The 16083-nt window shown below is 38.5% G+C and overlaps 2 protein-coding genes across 2 annotated transcripts; both read left to right on the forward strand.

Annotated features, from left to right (window-relative positions):
- The first annotated feature begins 4024 nt into the window (after window positions 1–4024).
- LOC144632537 (adenosine receptor A3-like) lies at window positions 4025–4948 on the forward strand. The gene has a single exon (XM_078491205.1). The coding sequence runs from the start codon at window positions 4025–4027 to the stop codon at window positions 4946–4948; it is 924 nt and encodes a 307-aa protein (XP_078347331.1).
- Window positions 4949–14315: 9367 nt separating this feature from the next.
- Window positions 14316–15693, forward strand: LOC144633152 (histamine H2 receptor-like). Its single transcript, XM_078491954.1, has one exon. The coding sequence runs from the start codon at window positions 14517–14519 to the stop codon at window positions 15450–15452; it is 936 nt and encodes a 311-aa protein (XP_078348080.1). The 5' UTR covers window positions 14316–14516; the 3' UTR covers window positions 15453–15693.
- The last annotated feature ends 390 nt before the right edge of the window (window positions 15694–16083 follow it).

Genomic DNA, 16083 nt, shown 5'->3' on the forward strand with positions numbered 1-16083 from the left:
TATTGCGTGGTTCAACCATTTTACATCTCACTTCTGGTTAAGTGGTCACAACAAAGCATTCCCAGCTGTAGCACATATAAGGTTTTTCTTAATTTTTCGGTTTTGCTTGCAACTGCTTAGATCTCTGGTTTTGTGGCTGTAAGTGTAGACAGGTTCTTAGCTATTTATCTTCATCTCAGATATCAGAAACTTGTGACTCACAAGCGTGTTGTTGCTGTAGTGATCTCAATATGGGTGTGGATTTTCTTCTTTAATACCGTTGCGGGCTCCGCCCAATGTTCGCACCATATTTCTATACATCATTATAGCCGTTCGACAGCACAAAAATCAGATTCAGACCCTGCAAGTACATCAAGTAGCACAGACTGACGAAATGTCAAATTTTGCGAGCCTCGTTAAATTTGCAGTCGGTATATCATACGTTTATCTCGTGTTTTTGCTTCCTTATTATCCTTAAGTGACCTGTTTGGTCGCCATTTAAAAATTCAATGGCGCAAATATCGCTTTGAAGAGATTTTATTTTTTCTCAACTACGCTTCTTTGTCTTAATTCATCTTTGAACCTTATAATTTACTGTTGGAAGATGAGACACATTCGACACGCTATCATGGACATACTGCGGAATATGTCTTGGATCAGAAATCGCGCATCAAACTAACGGCAGGGCGAGCCATGCTCTGCCAGAATTCTCCATATTTAGTGTTACTGTTGCTGATAGACAGCTTCTGTATATTACAAAGACTACAAGCAGTCGGTACTCGGGCTGCATGAGGTCTAAGGAAAGCGTATTTTAATCTGAGTTATATATGGCCGACGAAATAATACTCTGAAGACATTCAAATTGCTTATAAACTGACTTCGAAGGTAGTTTCATGATGAAAATAAGTAATTTGGGTTACTGGGACATGGAATCACAAACAAAACAATGGGAATGAGACTGGGATTTTGGCAAATCTAGGGCTGAAAAATGAGATTTTCACCCATCTCCCCCCCCCCCCCCCCCCTTTCGGGCCCTCTAGACTATGTTTAAAAACATAAGCAGAACGAAACACAATAAAAATCAAATCAAATAAAGACTTTAATAAAGCCACCACCTCGCTGCAATAAATGACAAAACCAAGTCTTAATGAAAATTGTTCAGGTTAATTAGACAAAAAATCTAAACATCTGTAAGTGTTGGCACATTTGATATTCGGTACGGTATTATACGGAACCTCAAACGAATGAAGATCAGTTAATTGATTGAGGCAACAATTTTAGGCAATTTGTTTTTGCAAATAAAACGTTGACCCAGGAAGTATTTCATGACAATTCCCTTCCTGACAACAAACCCGGAACCATTTAATTAAAAAAAGCTTTTTTAAAGGTTAATCAATTATAATTGATGACAAAGTCTGAAAACATCTGTCAAAGAATGTTTTCCCAAAGTAGTTCCTCTTCATTTAATAATAATAATAATAATAATAATAATAATAATAATCAACTTTATTTATAGAGGGTAAACACATAACAGTAAAAAGCTGACAAACCAGTGGCTAAAAAACTTTTTGTTTCAGAAAGTTATAAAAGCTACGCTTCCGGCCTCTGGTATTCTCGAGCAATATTTCGCCGGGGAAAGGGCTTGGTAAATTTTGCGTAAGCAAACGAAAGGGGAAAATACTGCTTTTTGTATAATCCCTTTGGACTTTGGAGAGAACTGTCCTAATTAATCGTCTTTTACGCTGTCATGACTAAACAGTGAACAACAAATCTAACTCGTTTACGTTCTGCGCTTTCGTCTTACACTTTATTTATAATCAAACAAAAAACACTCACTGTGAATAAAATTGTTTTTTATTTGGAAAAGCGAACCAAATTTTCTCATTCTTTTTCATTTTGAGTTATGGCGTAAATACCATTTTCCAAGTGAAAAAATAGGCAAATCTCAGATCCCATGTTACCCTTTCAGGCCCCTCTAGCTAAGTGGCTTCTTGAAAAAGGCCTATTTGGGTTTTTTAATGATAATTAACAATTATTCACCGAAGTGGAGGTGAATAGTACTATGCTAATAACCTTCGAGTTAACCAATCAGCGTGCGCGAAAAGCACTATTTACTTGTGTGGTATATATTAAGATCGGATAGTTTCTTTGCCTAGGGTTTTCTTTTGATACAAAGGAGTAAAATGCAATTATTTCACTCCAGGGTGCAACGCCCAGGAAGCAATATTCATATGAGTGCGAAAAACCAAAATGAAGAACGGATTTCACAGCCCAGTCTAAATGTTTATATGTATTGCTGTGTAGGCCTAATGCAGACTCGTTCCCAGTCGCTCCCTTGGCGGTTTTGACTAGAACGCATTGCATCAAGGGAAGGCCGAACGAAAATCGGGGAGCGACCCTACTTTTTCTTCGCCCTTCCCAGCCTGCCCCGCCACCCTTGCCTTATTCCGCCTCAGTTTTTTATCGCCTTTAGAAACAAATAAGTAGGGACTGGGAACGAGTCTGGGCCTAATGTACAAATTGCTGTGTATATTGCCTCTTTCTCGCGGTCATTTTGCGTCCTTAGAACGTGACCTCTCAACTTCCCCAGTCCAACTTAGAGAAATTTCTTACATTCAAGGAGCCTAGTGATTGGCTAACAAAACTCTTGTAACTCGCACCATAGCAATCACAGCCAACGTGTTATCTTCTCGGCTAGTCAAGTGAGAACAAAACCAGTAAGTCGTGAGTTCGTTTAAGCTACATATCATTTTTACTTCTGAGCAGCCCTAATTTGTTTTTTACATTTTTCCAAACCGGAAACAAACAAAAAGGGGAACTAGAAACTTGTTTGACAGAAGTTTGCAGGTTTTCCATCGATTAAAATATAAAATGCTATTTAATTATACCTATGTTATGTTATCTATATTTTTAGCTATTTTAGAAAAAATCCGTGAAATGCTTTCTGTTTACAACTTTTATATATAATTAGGTAAAAACGTATTTTCGATCAATCTCCCAAAGCCTTTTGATTTTCATTTCGAAGTTCTATTATAAAAATATTTTTTCTTATCAAAATATAACAAATTCATCGCTTGTTTAATAAACAGTTTTCTTTAATTCTCTATTTTGTCAGTGAGGTGCAAATGGTCTTATTAGAATTTTCTTCAATTCTCATTTAATTTTATTTTACTCCATTTCCATAATGTCCTTTAAAAAACCTGAGCAGTTTCTCCCTTTTTCAACAGAGCAAAAATTCACTTTTAAGCAAACAACGAATTTCCGGCGACAAGAACGAACGAGGGAAAGAACGTGCCTTGAATTTTAAATCTATTCCTCGGTGTACAATTATCACCTTCATCACGTAATAATTTAACAAACTGCAACGAAGAGCTAAGAATGTTTGTATTTATTAAACAATTTCAATGACAATTCTAAGTGCTTTCCAAAGAAATAAGTTGAGTCTATCGATATCATCTGGCTTTACGTGACGTTTCCCGCGCTTAATTTCCCACCGGCTACATTTTAACCTTAAGTTCTCATTCATTTATTACATTTTTCCCTCTGTTAATCCTCAAATGTTCGGGAATACCCGGGCAACCTGACACTAGTAATTTTCTGACGCAACAAAAAGGACGAAGTAGGGATTAACCTTGTTTGACCGACGTTTCCAAGTTTACAGGTCATTAACATATATATAATGACCTTTTCTGATAACTCCCTCGATTGTTTAATAAAACGGAGAATGACGCGAGAGCAGTCTTGGTTTTGACAGTTTTTAAAGTGCTCCTGGTATTATTATTTAACTTAATTCATTCTATTCTGTACTACAGTTTCGTTTTTTCGATTCGCTGACAAAGAGCGTGATTTTTTTTCTTGGCGAACATCCAGAATACTGGAATACTTTACTGACTTCTTTAATTAAGGAATATCGCTTTAGAAGGTAGAAGAATCATTTTTGCCAAGTACTTCCTGGCGCCCTGTAAGGGACCTATCTTAGCTTCAGCTTCCTAAGTAAATTTATATGACAAGCTCTTGCTGCCTTTAAGAAACCTGAGTTGATATCATGAATAAGTCATCTTGTGAATTGATGCTGCAGTACTACCCAGAAATATCCGATGTTGAAGACCTTCATTCAACTTACATCGCTAATTGTGTCTTTAACAATTTGTTATCCTTTGTCGCCATCATGTTGAACATTGTAACAATCCATGTTATAAGAAAAACTTCGTCATTGCCGAAAACTTTAAAAACATTGCTCCTGATTCTTGCTGTTTCTGATGTTGGTGTTGGTTTATTGGTTCAACCATTTTACACCTCACTTCTGGTCACGTGGTTACGGCAAAGCCTTCCCAGCTGTAGCACCTATAAGGTTTTCTTCGTCATTGGGCTGTTCTTTAGTTTAGCTTCGTTCTTTGGTGTTGTGGCTGTAAGTGTAGACAGGTTTTTAGCTATTCATCTTCATCTCAGATATCAGGAACTTGTGACTCACAAGCGTGTTGTTGCTGTGGTGATCTCAATATGGGCGATAAGTGCATTATATTCTTCGATGCCGTTGCGGGTACCGTACAACATTCGCTCGGTATTAGTTTCCATTGACACTGTTATTGGTCTTTTTCTTACAACAGTGGCTTATATTAGAATTTATTTGGTCGTAAGACGACACAGGAATCAGATTCAGGCCCTGCAAGTGGCACAGAATGGCGAAATGGCAAATTTTGCTGGCCTCATAAAATCTGCAGTCTGTACGTTTTACGTATATCTCGTGCATTTGGTTTGTTATTTGCCTACCATTATCTATTGGGCCGCCCTTGCAAACCACCACCCAAGTATCGCTTTGAAGAGAGTTTTGCTTTTCTCGTTGACTCTCGTATGTCTTAATTCGTCTTTCAACCCTGCAATTTACTGTTGGAAGATGAGACACATTCGCCGCGCAATCATGGACATACTGCGGAACATGTCTTGGCTCAGAAATCGCGCATCACACTAAGCACAAGAGAGGTCATGCAATGCCAGGAGTCCGGCTCTATATTCAGTGGAAAGAGTCAATGGAAGCCTTCAGTTTGTTATATAACAAATATCGCGAGCAGTCTGAACTAGGGCAAGCTAGAGCATATTAAAACTGAGTAATATGAAAGTGAAAACATAATATTTAAAATGAATTTATGTATTGCTTAGTAATTTTTGCTACACTGTCAGCGGCATTTTTGCGATTCTGAAAAAATAAATAAATAAATATGTACTTTTCGAATAACAAAATGTTTTGTGAAACATTTGAGAAGAAAAATAAGCGATAGGAAAATAGAACGACGTTTCGATGACGCCATGTCATCATTATCAAGTTAAAATTATAATACGGAGTTCATGCTTATATAGTGATCTAGGGTGTGATAATATATTAGCATATTAAGATTTTAAATAAACAGTTTAGCACGCACAGAATCTGATTGCGTGTTAAGTTTCGGCTTTATGTTTCTAATAAAGAGCATTTCGTAAATTAAACAGTCCAACTTCGTGCGTCATTTGTCAGCCACGCCCCTATTATTGTTTATATTCGGGCAACTGCGGGGAGTCTTGTTTCAGATTACATGTGACGCGCGTACAAAGTCAACAGACCGCGACAAAATTTGACAACGCGCGAAAGTTTTCCCTCGAATCAACTTTAAATGATCTGCCAGAATGTAAGGAATGAACATCGAAGATGGTAACAGCCTAATAAATATCAAAGAATCTTGATCTCCGGGGCCATCTTGAAGCACAGATATTTATGGTTCGTCTGTTGTCAGACGCGCAGTGCAAAATGACAGCAGAGAAGCGATCGCTTCAATTAGAATACTTGCTTCTTTGCTCTTTGGCGGACTCCGTTCGAGTGCTGAGGAATGAAATAATTTTCTCTAAGCTTACTGTTCAAAATCTTTTCTTACGTTATAGAGTATTCGTATTCCTTTTTCCTTTGTAAGATTTGTTTCTGCAAGATTACGTGGAGTCGAAAGAGAACGGCTAAATCTGCTGGTTGTCCTGCTCGAAGTGCCGCGCTTAAGTGCTATAACATATGCACATGTATATGCAAATGTGGAACTAAAAATCGGCTTGCAAGAATAAAACAAGGGTCGTATTCCTACAAACTGGCTATAACTGAGCCCTTTGATGCCAAGGCTATCTTGCTTTTGATTCCAGAGGTCGAACGTTGATTGTCGCGAAAGTTTCGGCCGACCACGCTTTGGAACGCGAGATGACGTCGGGCATCCTACTTACAAACGAATATTTTAACGGCAAATTAAAAGAAACCAATTAAATAAACGCTCGAAATGAAGCACAGATAATTACTTAAGACTTTGATGGTAGTTTAAGATGTGAATATACTGCGTACGCGAGGATGCGCTTGGATTGTCGGCCACAATTGAAAACACTCGAAATTAGATGGCATTTAAAATGGCGGATTAGGCTCTTGATACGCGCAAAGTATCATGGTTGACTAGGATACATTGTAGACTTGCAGCTGGTGGTCTTCTTTTAAGTGTCGGCCAATCGCAGAATATTTATGTTCAGCGATGCGTTGAAAAAGATGTCGGGATGTGAACCCAACATAATCTGCATCACACAGATTACATGCGAATTTGTAGACAACGCAATGCTGATTTATAAGGGGAGGCTTGGCTTCTACCACTTTGATGTCATCCATAATTTTCTTGCTTGTAAACACAGGCTGCAGGTCGCTTCCGATTTTCTTGTTGAGGTCGTTAAAGGCTGGTTCTCATATGATCGCCCCGATCGTCTCTGTCGCTTCTGTCGTTTGCAAGGTCTGAGGTGATTGGAGCAAGCAAACTTTTTGAAGCGACAGAAGCGACAGAGACGATCGGGACGATCATATGAGAACCAGGCTTAAGATTGCGCCGTAAAGCGTCAGCCGATTTCTGATCTTTAAACGGCAAAATAATTCTGATGGGCTTGTCTTGCTGGATTTCTTCCGGTGGTCTTGCTTGATCTTGTGTGCGAATAAAGCTGTTGATGGTTGATTCAATTAAGCGGGTAGGATACTTTAATTTGAGAAACATTGATCTTAAGTTGTTGCATTCATTGGCAAAAACATCTGGGGAGGATGAGAGACGTTGTGCACGAATAAGCATTGTTTTCAAGAGTGAGTTTTTGTACTTATTGTCGACGTGACTTTGATAGTGCAGTAAGAAGCCTTTGTTTGTTGACAAACAAAGGCCTCTTACTGCACTATCAAAGTCACGTTGACAATAAGTACAAAAACTCACTCTTGAAAACAATGCTTATTCGTGCACAACGTCTCTCATCCTCCCCAGATGTTTTTGCCAATGAATGCAACAACTTAAGATCAATGTTTCTCAAATTAAAGTATCAACAGCTTTATTCGCACACAAGATCAAGCAAGACCACCGGAAGAAATCCAGCAAGACAAGCCCATCAGAATTATTTTGCCGTTTAAAGATCAGAAATCGGCTGACGCTTTACGGCGCAATCTTAACGACCTCAACAAGAAAATCGGAAGCGACCAGCAGCCTGTGTTTACAAGCAAGAAAATTATGGATGACATCAAAGTGGTAGAAGCCAAGCCTCCCCCTATAAATCAGCATTGCGTTGTCTACAAATTCGCATGTAATCTGTGTGATGCAGATTATGTTGGGTTCACATCCCGACATCTTTTTCAACGCATCGCTGAACATAAATATTCTGCGATTGGCCGACACGTAAAAGAAGACCACCAGCTGCAAGTCTACAATGTTCAAGACCAGTTTTCTGTTTTAAAGAAATGCCGCACGAAGTTGGACTGTTTAATTTACGCAATGCTCTTTATTAGAAACATAAAGCCGAAACTTAACACGCAATCAGATTCTGTGCGTGCTAAACTGTTTATTTAAAATCTTAATATGCTAATATATTATCACACCCTAGATCACTATATAAGCATGAACTCCGTATTATAATTTTAACTTGATAATGATGACATGGCGTCATCGAAACGTCGTTCTATTTTCCTATCGCTTATTTTTCTTCTCAAATATGTACTTGAATACAAAAAAATGTGAAGCTAACCTTTGTTCGCTTTTGTAAATTAAAACCAGTTTCCTCGCAGTGTTTTACATGTCTAGTGACGTTTAGTGATGTAATGTTACGTCTAATGACTTCAAATGACGTGTAGTTCCATATATGGTGGTGAGATTTTTATGAGTTTTCTCCATTTGGTGTATATAGGACACGAATATATAACCAGGAAAATGAAAGTTAAAAGTGCGGAACGCGCACGCCTTGTTGATCACTGTTTTAGCCGTGACAGGGCGTCTGCCGGGACATAAATTGCAGTTTCCTTCTTCAGGGATTACCAACAGAGAAATATTACATTGATGCCTCTATCTAGGATCACCATATAGAGAAAGAAATAAATTCAGGCGATGGACACCTGTTGTAGCCATAAGAAAGCATAACTTCTTCCAAACGCTGAGTGCCCTAAAGAAGGTTGAATCGCAACAATGAAGAAGTCATCTTGTGAAGTGTTCGTGCAGCATTTTTTGCATCTTCCGAAGTCGACAACTTCTATTCGACTTTCATCGCTAACTGCGTCTTTAACAATTTTCTACTTTATACCGTCATCACTTTGAACGTCTTAACAATTTACGCGATAAGAAAAACGTCTTCGTTACCAATGCCGTTAAGAACATTGTTGTTTCTGACTTTGGGGTTGGTTTAGAGGGCCAACCACTATATTATTATACCTCACTTCTGGTCGACGGGCATAAGGGTACTCTGCAGAATCGGTGTACTGTCCAGTTTTTGAAACTTTCACTCTTTTTAGATTAAATTAAATATGTTTTAAGGCGTGATTCAATTGATAATCATTATTAAGGACCTAAATCCAATCCTTTTTCGACCTTTTCTTTGCTGTTTATTCTCATTTGCACATTTTAACCTTCACTCCAATGATCTGAATACTAATTCTCTTTTCTGACTGTCATAAATACATTCTGCAGTTTCTGCTTAGATGCAACAGGCAACTGTCAATAGGTGTTTTTATTGCATTACAGTGGAAATATAACAAACTCCTTATTATAAGGAAGTCCCCGGTATAACGAACAATGTTCTTCAGCTCGGCCAAAGTTATAGTAAAATGTGTGTTTCAGTTCATGTTCAACCGAACCCAAAATAGGGAACTCCAATTCAACGAACCTCGGTTTCGTGAACTGCTCCTTATGACGATCGAGGAAACCCCAAACTGAGGCCCCGTCTACACTAATGCGTTATCGCCTTTCGTTTGGACTACAACGATCGATAACGTTTACATTGTTGTGGACCACTGTTCTCAGTGGTCACGCAGACTGTTTTTGGAAGCAGTGAACCTTACTCGATCAACGAACACGTGTACATTCCTGAAATGTACAAAATCCTGGCCAATCCCTAGTAGATTCTCGCCTTTCTAAAAACATGTTATTTACATCTGGACGCCATTTGAACTTGCGCTGAAGAAGGTTTTAGTAATTTTTAACCGAAACGTCCACTTTTAAATTTTAGTCAGTGGCAACAGTTTTTTACTATTTTTAAATCATGCCACAGGCAGACCACCCTATGTGTTCGTGGTTAATAATTGTTGACATAAGGTCATGATGAAATCAATGGCGCATATAGAAGATATATAGAGAAACATTACGTCGGCTTCGATTTACTACAAAATATAAAATTTACTCTAAATGATTCAATAAAAGTTAAGATGAAATGCTGAATGTGTCTTGTGTCGTGTTTTTTTTTTGCCGCCCCGAGCCCTTTAAGACGTTTATTTTGCGAGATCATTTAGCGATCGTTAGAAGAGAGAGAGAGAGAGAACAAGGCAGGCAGCTTTACCGCCGGCGGTCGCGACCTTGTCTAATTCAAGCTGGAACTGACGCTAAACCATCAAAATTCTCGCCTCGAAAACACCGGCATCCAATCGACCAGATATTTCTCTGTCCTTGTGCGGAATGAGAGCTCCACACTTCCAATATTTTTCGAGTAAAGCGATCCCGAAGTCTCAAAAGTAGCTTTCTCCATATGATCAGTGCAAATTTCTGGATCAAAGGAATTTGAAACATGCGAATAACAAAAGGAAATTTGACACATCTGTCAAACATCAAACGCACGTGCCCTAATTTTCTTTTGTTATTTTATTTGATGTTTGACAGATGTGTCAAATTTCCTTTTGTTATTCGCATGTTTCAAATTCCTTTGATCCAGAATTTTGCACTGATCATATGGAGAAAGCTACTTTTGAGACTTCGGGATCGCTTTACTCGAAAAATATTGGAAGTGTGGAGCTCTAATTCGGCACAAGGACAGAGAAATATCTAGTCGATCGGATGCCGGTGTTTTCGAGGCGAGAATTTTGATGGTTTAGCGTCAGTTCCAGCTTGAATTAGACAAGGTCGCGACCGCCGGCGGTAAAGCTGCCTGCCTTGTTCTCTCTCTCTCTCTCTTCTAACGGTCGCTAAATGATCTCGCAAAATAAACGTCTTAAAGGGCTCGGGGCGGCAAAAAAACACGACACAAGACACATTCAGCATTTCATCTTAACTTTTATTGAATCATTTAGAGTAAATTTTATATTTTGTAGTAAATCGAAGCCGACGTAATGTTTCTCTATATATCTTCTATATGCGCCATTGATTACATCATGACCTTATGTCAACAATTATTAACCACGAACACATAGGGTGGTCTGCCTGTGATCATGCCTGTCTAGAATTACGGTATTTTTAAAACAACAACAAGCTTTATTTGCATGACTGTAATTTTGCTACAATATTGCAAAAGCGTACAACTACTTAACTGAGGTTTATTGCAAAATATGGTAATTGCACAATTGAACCGTGTGCTTAGTTGTGCCACAGGCCCCCCACGCGTTGTATGCGATCAATGTGACATAATTATAATGCGGCCGATTGCGTAACTCTGGTTCAGCCGTTTGAGTCAATGTATGAGGAAGGTTCGAAAATTGCTCTAAATACTACATTTGTAAAGGAACTGAAATAAAAATGGCTTACCTCTTGTCTTTCTTGCGTTATTTTGACTTTCCTGTGTTCCTAGGGTGTTAAGCGATTTTTACTTTAAAACTGTCGAAAGCGTAACTCGCTTAACCCACTCTAGCAACACATAGAAGTCAAAATAATGCAAGACAACGAAATCAATCTCAATTCTTTTCCACATGTAGTATTTAAAAGAACAATTTTCAAAGCATTCTCATACATTGTCTACATCCGCTGTACATTGTCTTGCGGCTGAAAACGTAACGCAATCTTATCGCCAACATCAGTATGTGACGTTGATCGAATATACAACGTCTGGGCTGCCTGTGGTTGTGCCTGATCATAACTGATCAATTCTCCATTTAGAATGCTAAATATCTTTTGCTTGTTTGATAGCTATCAACCGACAAAACAGCTCTTGTTCTTTGGTTCCTCTGAAGTCAAAAGGAGGCTTGCCGTTTCTGCTTGTGTACGGATGATACCTTTGCAGACGCTCTTCGGTTACCAGATTGAGGTCAAAAACACCGTGTGTACTCACTGAAAGCCAGGTCAGAAGGCTCTCGATGCTTTCGAAAACATGTTGTGCGCTCCGAGTTTCGTAACTCTTAATAATGTGAAATCCTGCTGAAGAACAGTATTGCTCGATCTTGGCCCTCTCTTCCAATTGAAACATCTCTGAAATTATGCGTTCTGCGTTCTCAGTTCTCAGATCAGGATCAGCAATATAAAGTAAAACGATAAACTAAATGCAAGGCTGATCGGACAGCTAAAAAGGCTAAATAAACTTCATTGCCCAATATTTCGGTTAGACAAAACTAACCTTCTTCAGGGGGCTGAAAAAGCTAAGTAAAAATGGAAATTGACGGACAGCCCCTGAAGAAGGTTAGTTTTGTCTAACCGAAATATTGGGCAATAAAATTTATTTAGCCTTCTAGCTGTCCGATTAGCCTTGCATTTAGTTTATCTGTGAACATATGCCAATCAATGGAGCCCATTCGCCTCAAGCCTTTAAATGATTTACAGCTCTACTGGGATTTAGACAGAAGATTCATGCTAGACATCAGGCTACAGGTGGACCGCTTGTTGAATTGTGCACTGCAGGTACTGATGAATAGCAAAAATAGTCACCATTTATTTCATTTTGGTAATGCGCATAACATAATTGTAACCAGGACCAAGTTTTAGAAAATTTTAGATACTCCTTCATATATCATATATCTGTTTAACCATGAAAAGGGAAAGGGGAACTAGAAACCTTATTTGACAGACGTTTATTTTTAACTCTAACAAAATTTCCGAGAAATGCTTTCTGTAATTCTCATTCAATTTTATTCTACTTCATTCCCCGTCCGTCTTTGTAAAACCTAAGTAGTTTCGTTCATTTCAGCAAAGGGAACAAATTATTTCTAAACAAAAACCGATTTTCCAGCGGAAAGGTCGAGCCCTGGATTATTCCTTTGTTTATGACTATGGTCATCATGTGACAATTTAACAAGCTTCAAAAAAGAGCTTAGAAAGTCTGTCAGTCTGTGTAACATTTTGAACGACAATGGCCGTTTTTATGCTAGAGACGTTAAAGCTGTCTTAGACGTTAAAGCTGTCTCGAGACGACATTAACGTCTAGTATAAAAACGGTAAATAAGACAGACGCCTTTAAAGTCTGATGGCTTTAACGTCTTTTCGTAAGACCGTCTGAACGACGCTCTTATCGGACAGCTTTAACGTCTCAGACGTTAAAGGCGTCTAGTATAAAAACGGGACGTCGTTAACTAGTATAAAAACGGGACGTCGTTAACTAGTATAAAAACAGTAAATAAGGCAGACGCCTTTAACGTCTGATGGCTTTAACGTCTTCGGGTCCAGTGTCCTCCGAGTGTCGAACCCAGTCTTTTTTTATTTTTTTCTGAAAAGCTGTCTACTAAATGCGTCCCGTTTTTATACCAGACGCCTTTAACGCCTTAGACGTTAAAGTCGTTAAAGGCGTCTAGACGACATTATCGTCTCTAGCATAAAAACAGCCAATGCTTTTAAACGGAAACTTTCCAGTGAGTCGATCGATGTTGGCTTTACGTGAAGTTTCCGTGCATGCCACCGGCTTCATTTATTTTATTCCACTCTTTATCGACAAATGTTCACGAACACTCGCGTAACAAAACACTAGAAATCTTCTAAATTGATTAAAGGATTAAATTCTACAATCGTTTTAGTAATCAACCTAAGAATTAATACATTCAATAGTTTAATACGAAATGTGCGCTAGTTAATGTTAGAAACATCATGGTGTTACGCAGGATGTTTCTATTTTTAATGTATTACATCTATTTTAATTTATTATGCATTAGAATTACTTTGAAACATGTGATTGGTCGAGAGCATTCAGTCAATATACAGTAGCATGTGAACTCGACATGATAACCCAATATCTGCAGCAGATATTGGGTTATCATGTCGAGTTCAAAGTCCGCCTAGTTTCCAAGCCCCTCGTCCGTGTAGTGCTGTCAAACTTTTGAAAATATGGCTGAGCGATTCGCCTCCGTTTCCGAAGAGGAATTGAAAGTTTTGATCGAGAACAAAGATTCTAAAAACACCAAGAGAACAACAAAAACAAGTGTAAAAATTCTGAATGATTATTTGAGGGAGAAGAACCTGGAGGAACCACAAGATAAAACCGCTTTGGCCAATGTTCTGACGAAGTTTTACGCCGGCGCTAGAAAAAAGTGATGGCAGTCTTCGTTTGCAAATTGTTTGAAAACGTATAATAAAACAATTATTGAATTCGGTTTTTGCATGATATCTTGAATTATCAAACCTCGTGTCTGTGTTATGGCTGAGGCAGATAACACAGACCTCGGTTTTGATAATTCACGATATCATGCTCAACCTCATCCAATAATTGCTTAGTATTACATCTATTGCGCTATTGCGGTGATTAACCTAATAATTACGCAAGCATATTGACAGCTATTGACGTGCTAATGGTTTAATTAAAAGTCTTATTCTATCATCTGTCAATTCTTCAACTCTGTTGTCTTTGGAAAGACCTGAGCAGTTTTGTCTTTAAAAAAAACGCTGCGAATTACTTCCTGAAAAACACCCGGAATCCACTTGAACAATACGTTTCTGCCGACAAAACTCCCAGCTACACTTAGCAGTGGATTTCTGTCTTTTTTTTCAGTCGCGCTTGCCTCACGCACATGGAACATTAGTTTGCAGGTGCACCATCGATTAGCATACTTAGTGACTTTTTTCACTTCACTCTGAAGATAACTTCCGCTCAGGTTGTGGAAACGTCAGTCACTAACAACAATTCTTTTCAGAACTACTTTCACCCGGACTATAACACTATACGAACTACTGATGCTCTTGTTTTCAAACCATTTACGATGTAAACACTCCTGTAAATGTCGGAACAACCTTGGTTTCCTGAGAATCGATACTATAGTATGTAAAGGTCTGAAGGCTCATAGAAAGCAAACTGATTAGCTTTTTAAATCAATTCTTATGTGATACGCTCGGTGCGCTAAAGAACCTTGAGTCGATATCATGAAGAAATCATTTTGTATAGTATTGCTGCAGTACTACCCAAGAGTATCAGAATATGAAGATCTTCACTCGACGTTCATCACAATTTGTGTCTTCAACAGTTTTCTTTGCTATACCGCCATCATGTTGAACATTGTAACAATCCACGTGATAAGAAAAACTTCGTCGTTGCCAAAGACTTTAAAAACATTGCTCCTGAGTCTTGCTGTTTCTGATGTTGGTGTTGGTTTATTGGTTCAACCTTTTTATACCTCACTTATGGTCAAAGGTTTACAACAAAACGATCCTGGCTGTACCACTTACAAGGCTTTTGACATCATTACGAATTTCTTTCTCACAGCTTCGTTCTCTGGTGTTGTGGCTGTAAGTGTAGACAGGTTCTTAGCTATTCATCTTCATCTCAGATATCAGGAACTTGTGACTCACAAGCGTGTTGTTGCTGTGGTGATCTCAATATGGGTGTTTAGTGTATTTCTTTCTTTTTTAATGGTGTGGGTGCCGACCGATACTAAGGCCCTTATTGTATACATTCTTGGATTTGTTTTTGTCGTTGTTACATCATTGGTTTACATCAGGATTTATTTAGCCGTACGACGCCACAAGTATGATATTCAGGCCCTGCAAATACAACAAGTAGCACAGTCGACCCAGGAAACGGCACATTTTGCTAGCCTCGTTAAATCTGCAGTCAGTATATTTTACGTATATCTCGTGTTTTTGCTTTGTTATTTGCCTTACTTTATCTCATTGGTTGCCACTGAAATCAACGGCCCGAGTATCACTTTGAAGAAATTTATCTTTTTCGCAGGCACTCTTGGATTTCTTAATTCATCCTTGAACCCTGTAATTTACTGTTGGAAGATGAGACACATTCGACACGCTATCATGGACATACTGCGGAACATGTCTTGGCTCAGAAATCGAGCATCACACTAATCGCAGGACCGACCATGCTATGCTAGGATTCTTCTCATTCAGTGTTTTCGTTTCTGATAAAAACCTGTATATACTGAGTAAGGATCGCGAGCAGTCTGAACATGAGCTGCCTGAGGCCAAACGAAAGCGTTTTCAAACTAAGTAAAATATACTGAGGAAATATATATGCCAGGAAGGGATTTTTATAGCTTAGTGATTTCTTGAACCGATTTAGTTCAGTGACATTTTTGCGATTCGAAAAAAAAAAAAGACATTTAGAGTGAATTTATTCCATATACCAGAGGAACGAGAACATGTACTTTTAACTTTTTTAAATAAAAAAAAATGTTAACTCGAGGTGTTACTTATTGTCTTGTGAAAGCTGACAGGGGAAAGGGGAACTAGAAACCCCCGGTAGAAACCTTGTTTGACAAAAGTTGGCATGTTTTACATCGATTAGCATATAAAACGCTTTTTGGCAAAATTTCCAAGAAATGCTTCCTGTAAACAAGTCTTACATAGAATTAATATTTGCGAGCAATCATCTTTGAACCCTGTAATTTACTGTTGAAAGATGAGACACATTCGACACGCTATCATGGACATACTGCGGAACAAGTCTTGGTTCAGAAATCGTATATCACACTTTTTC

The sequence above is a fragment of the Oculina patagonica genome, chromosome 12 (genome assembly GCF_052425735.1).
Source record: "Oculina patagonica isolate OP01 chromosome 12, crgOcupat, whole genome shotgun sequence".
NCBI lineage: Eukaryota > Metazoa > Cnidaria > Anthozoa > Scleractinia > Oculinidae > Oculina > Oculina patagonica.

Coding starts and splice junctions, on each gene's coding strand:
- LOC144632537 (XM_078491205.1), top strand. CDS start 4,025: ATGAATAAGTCATCTTGTGAATTGATGCTGCAGTACTACCCAGAAATA.
- LOC144633152 (XM_078491954.1), top strand. CDS start 14,517: ATGAAGAAATCATTTTGTATAGTATTGCTGCAGTACTACCCAAGAGTA.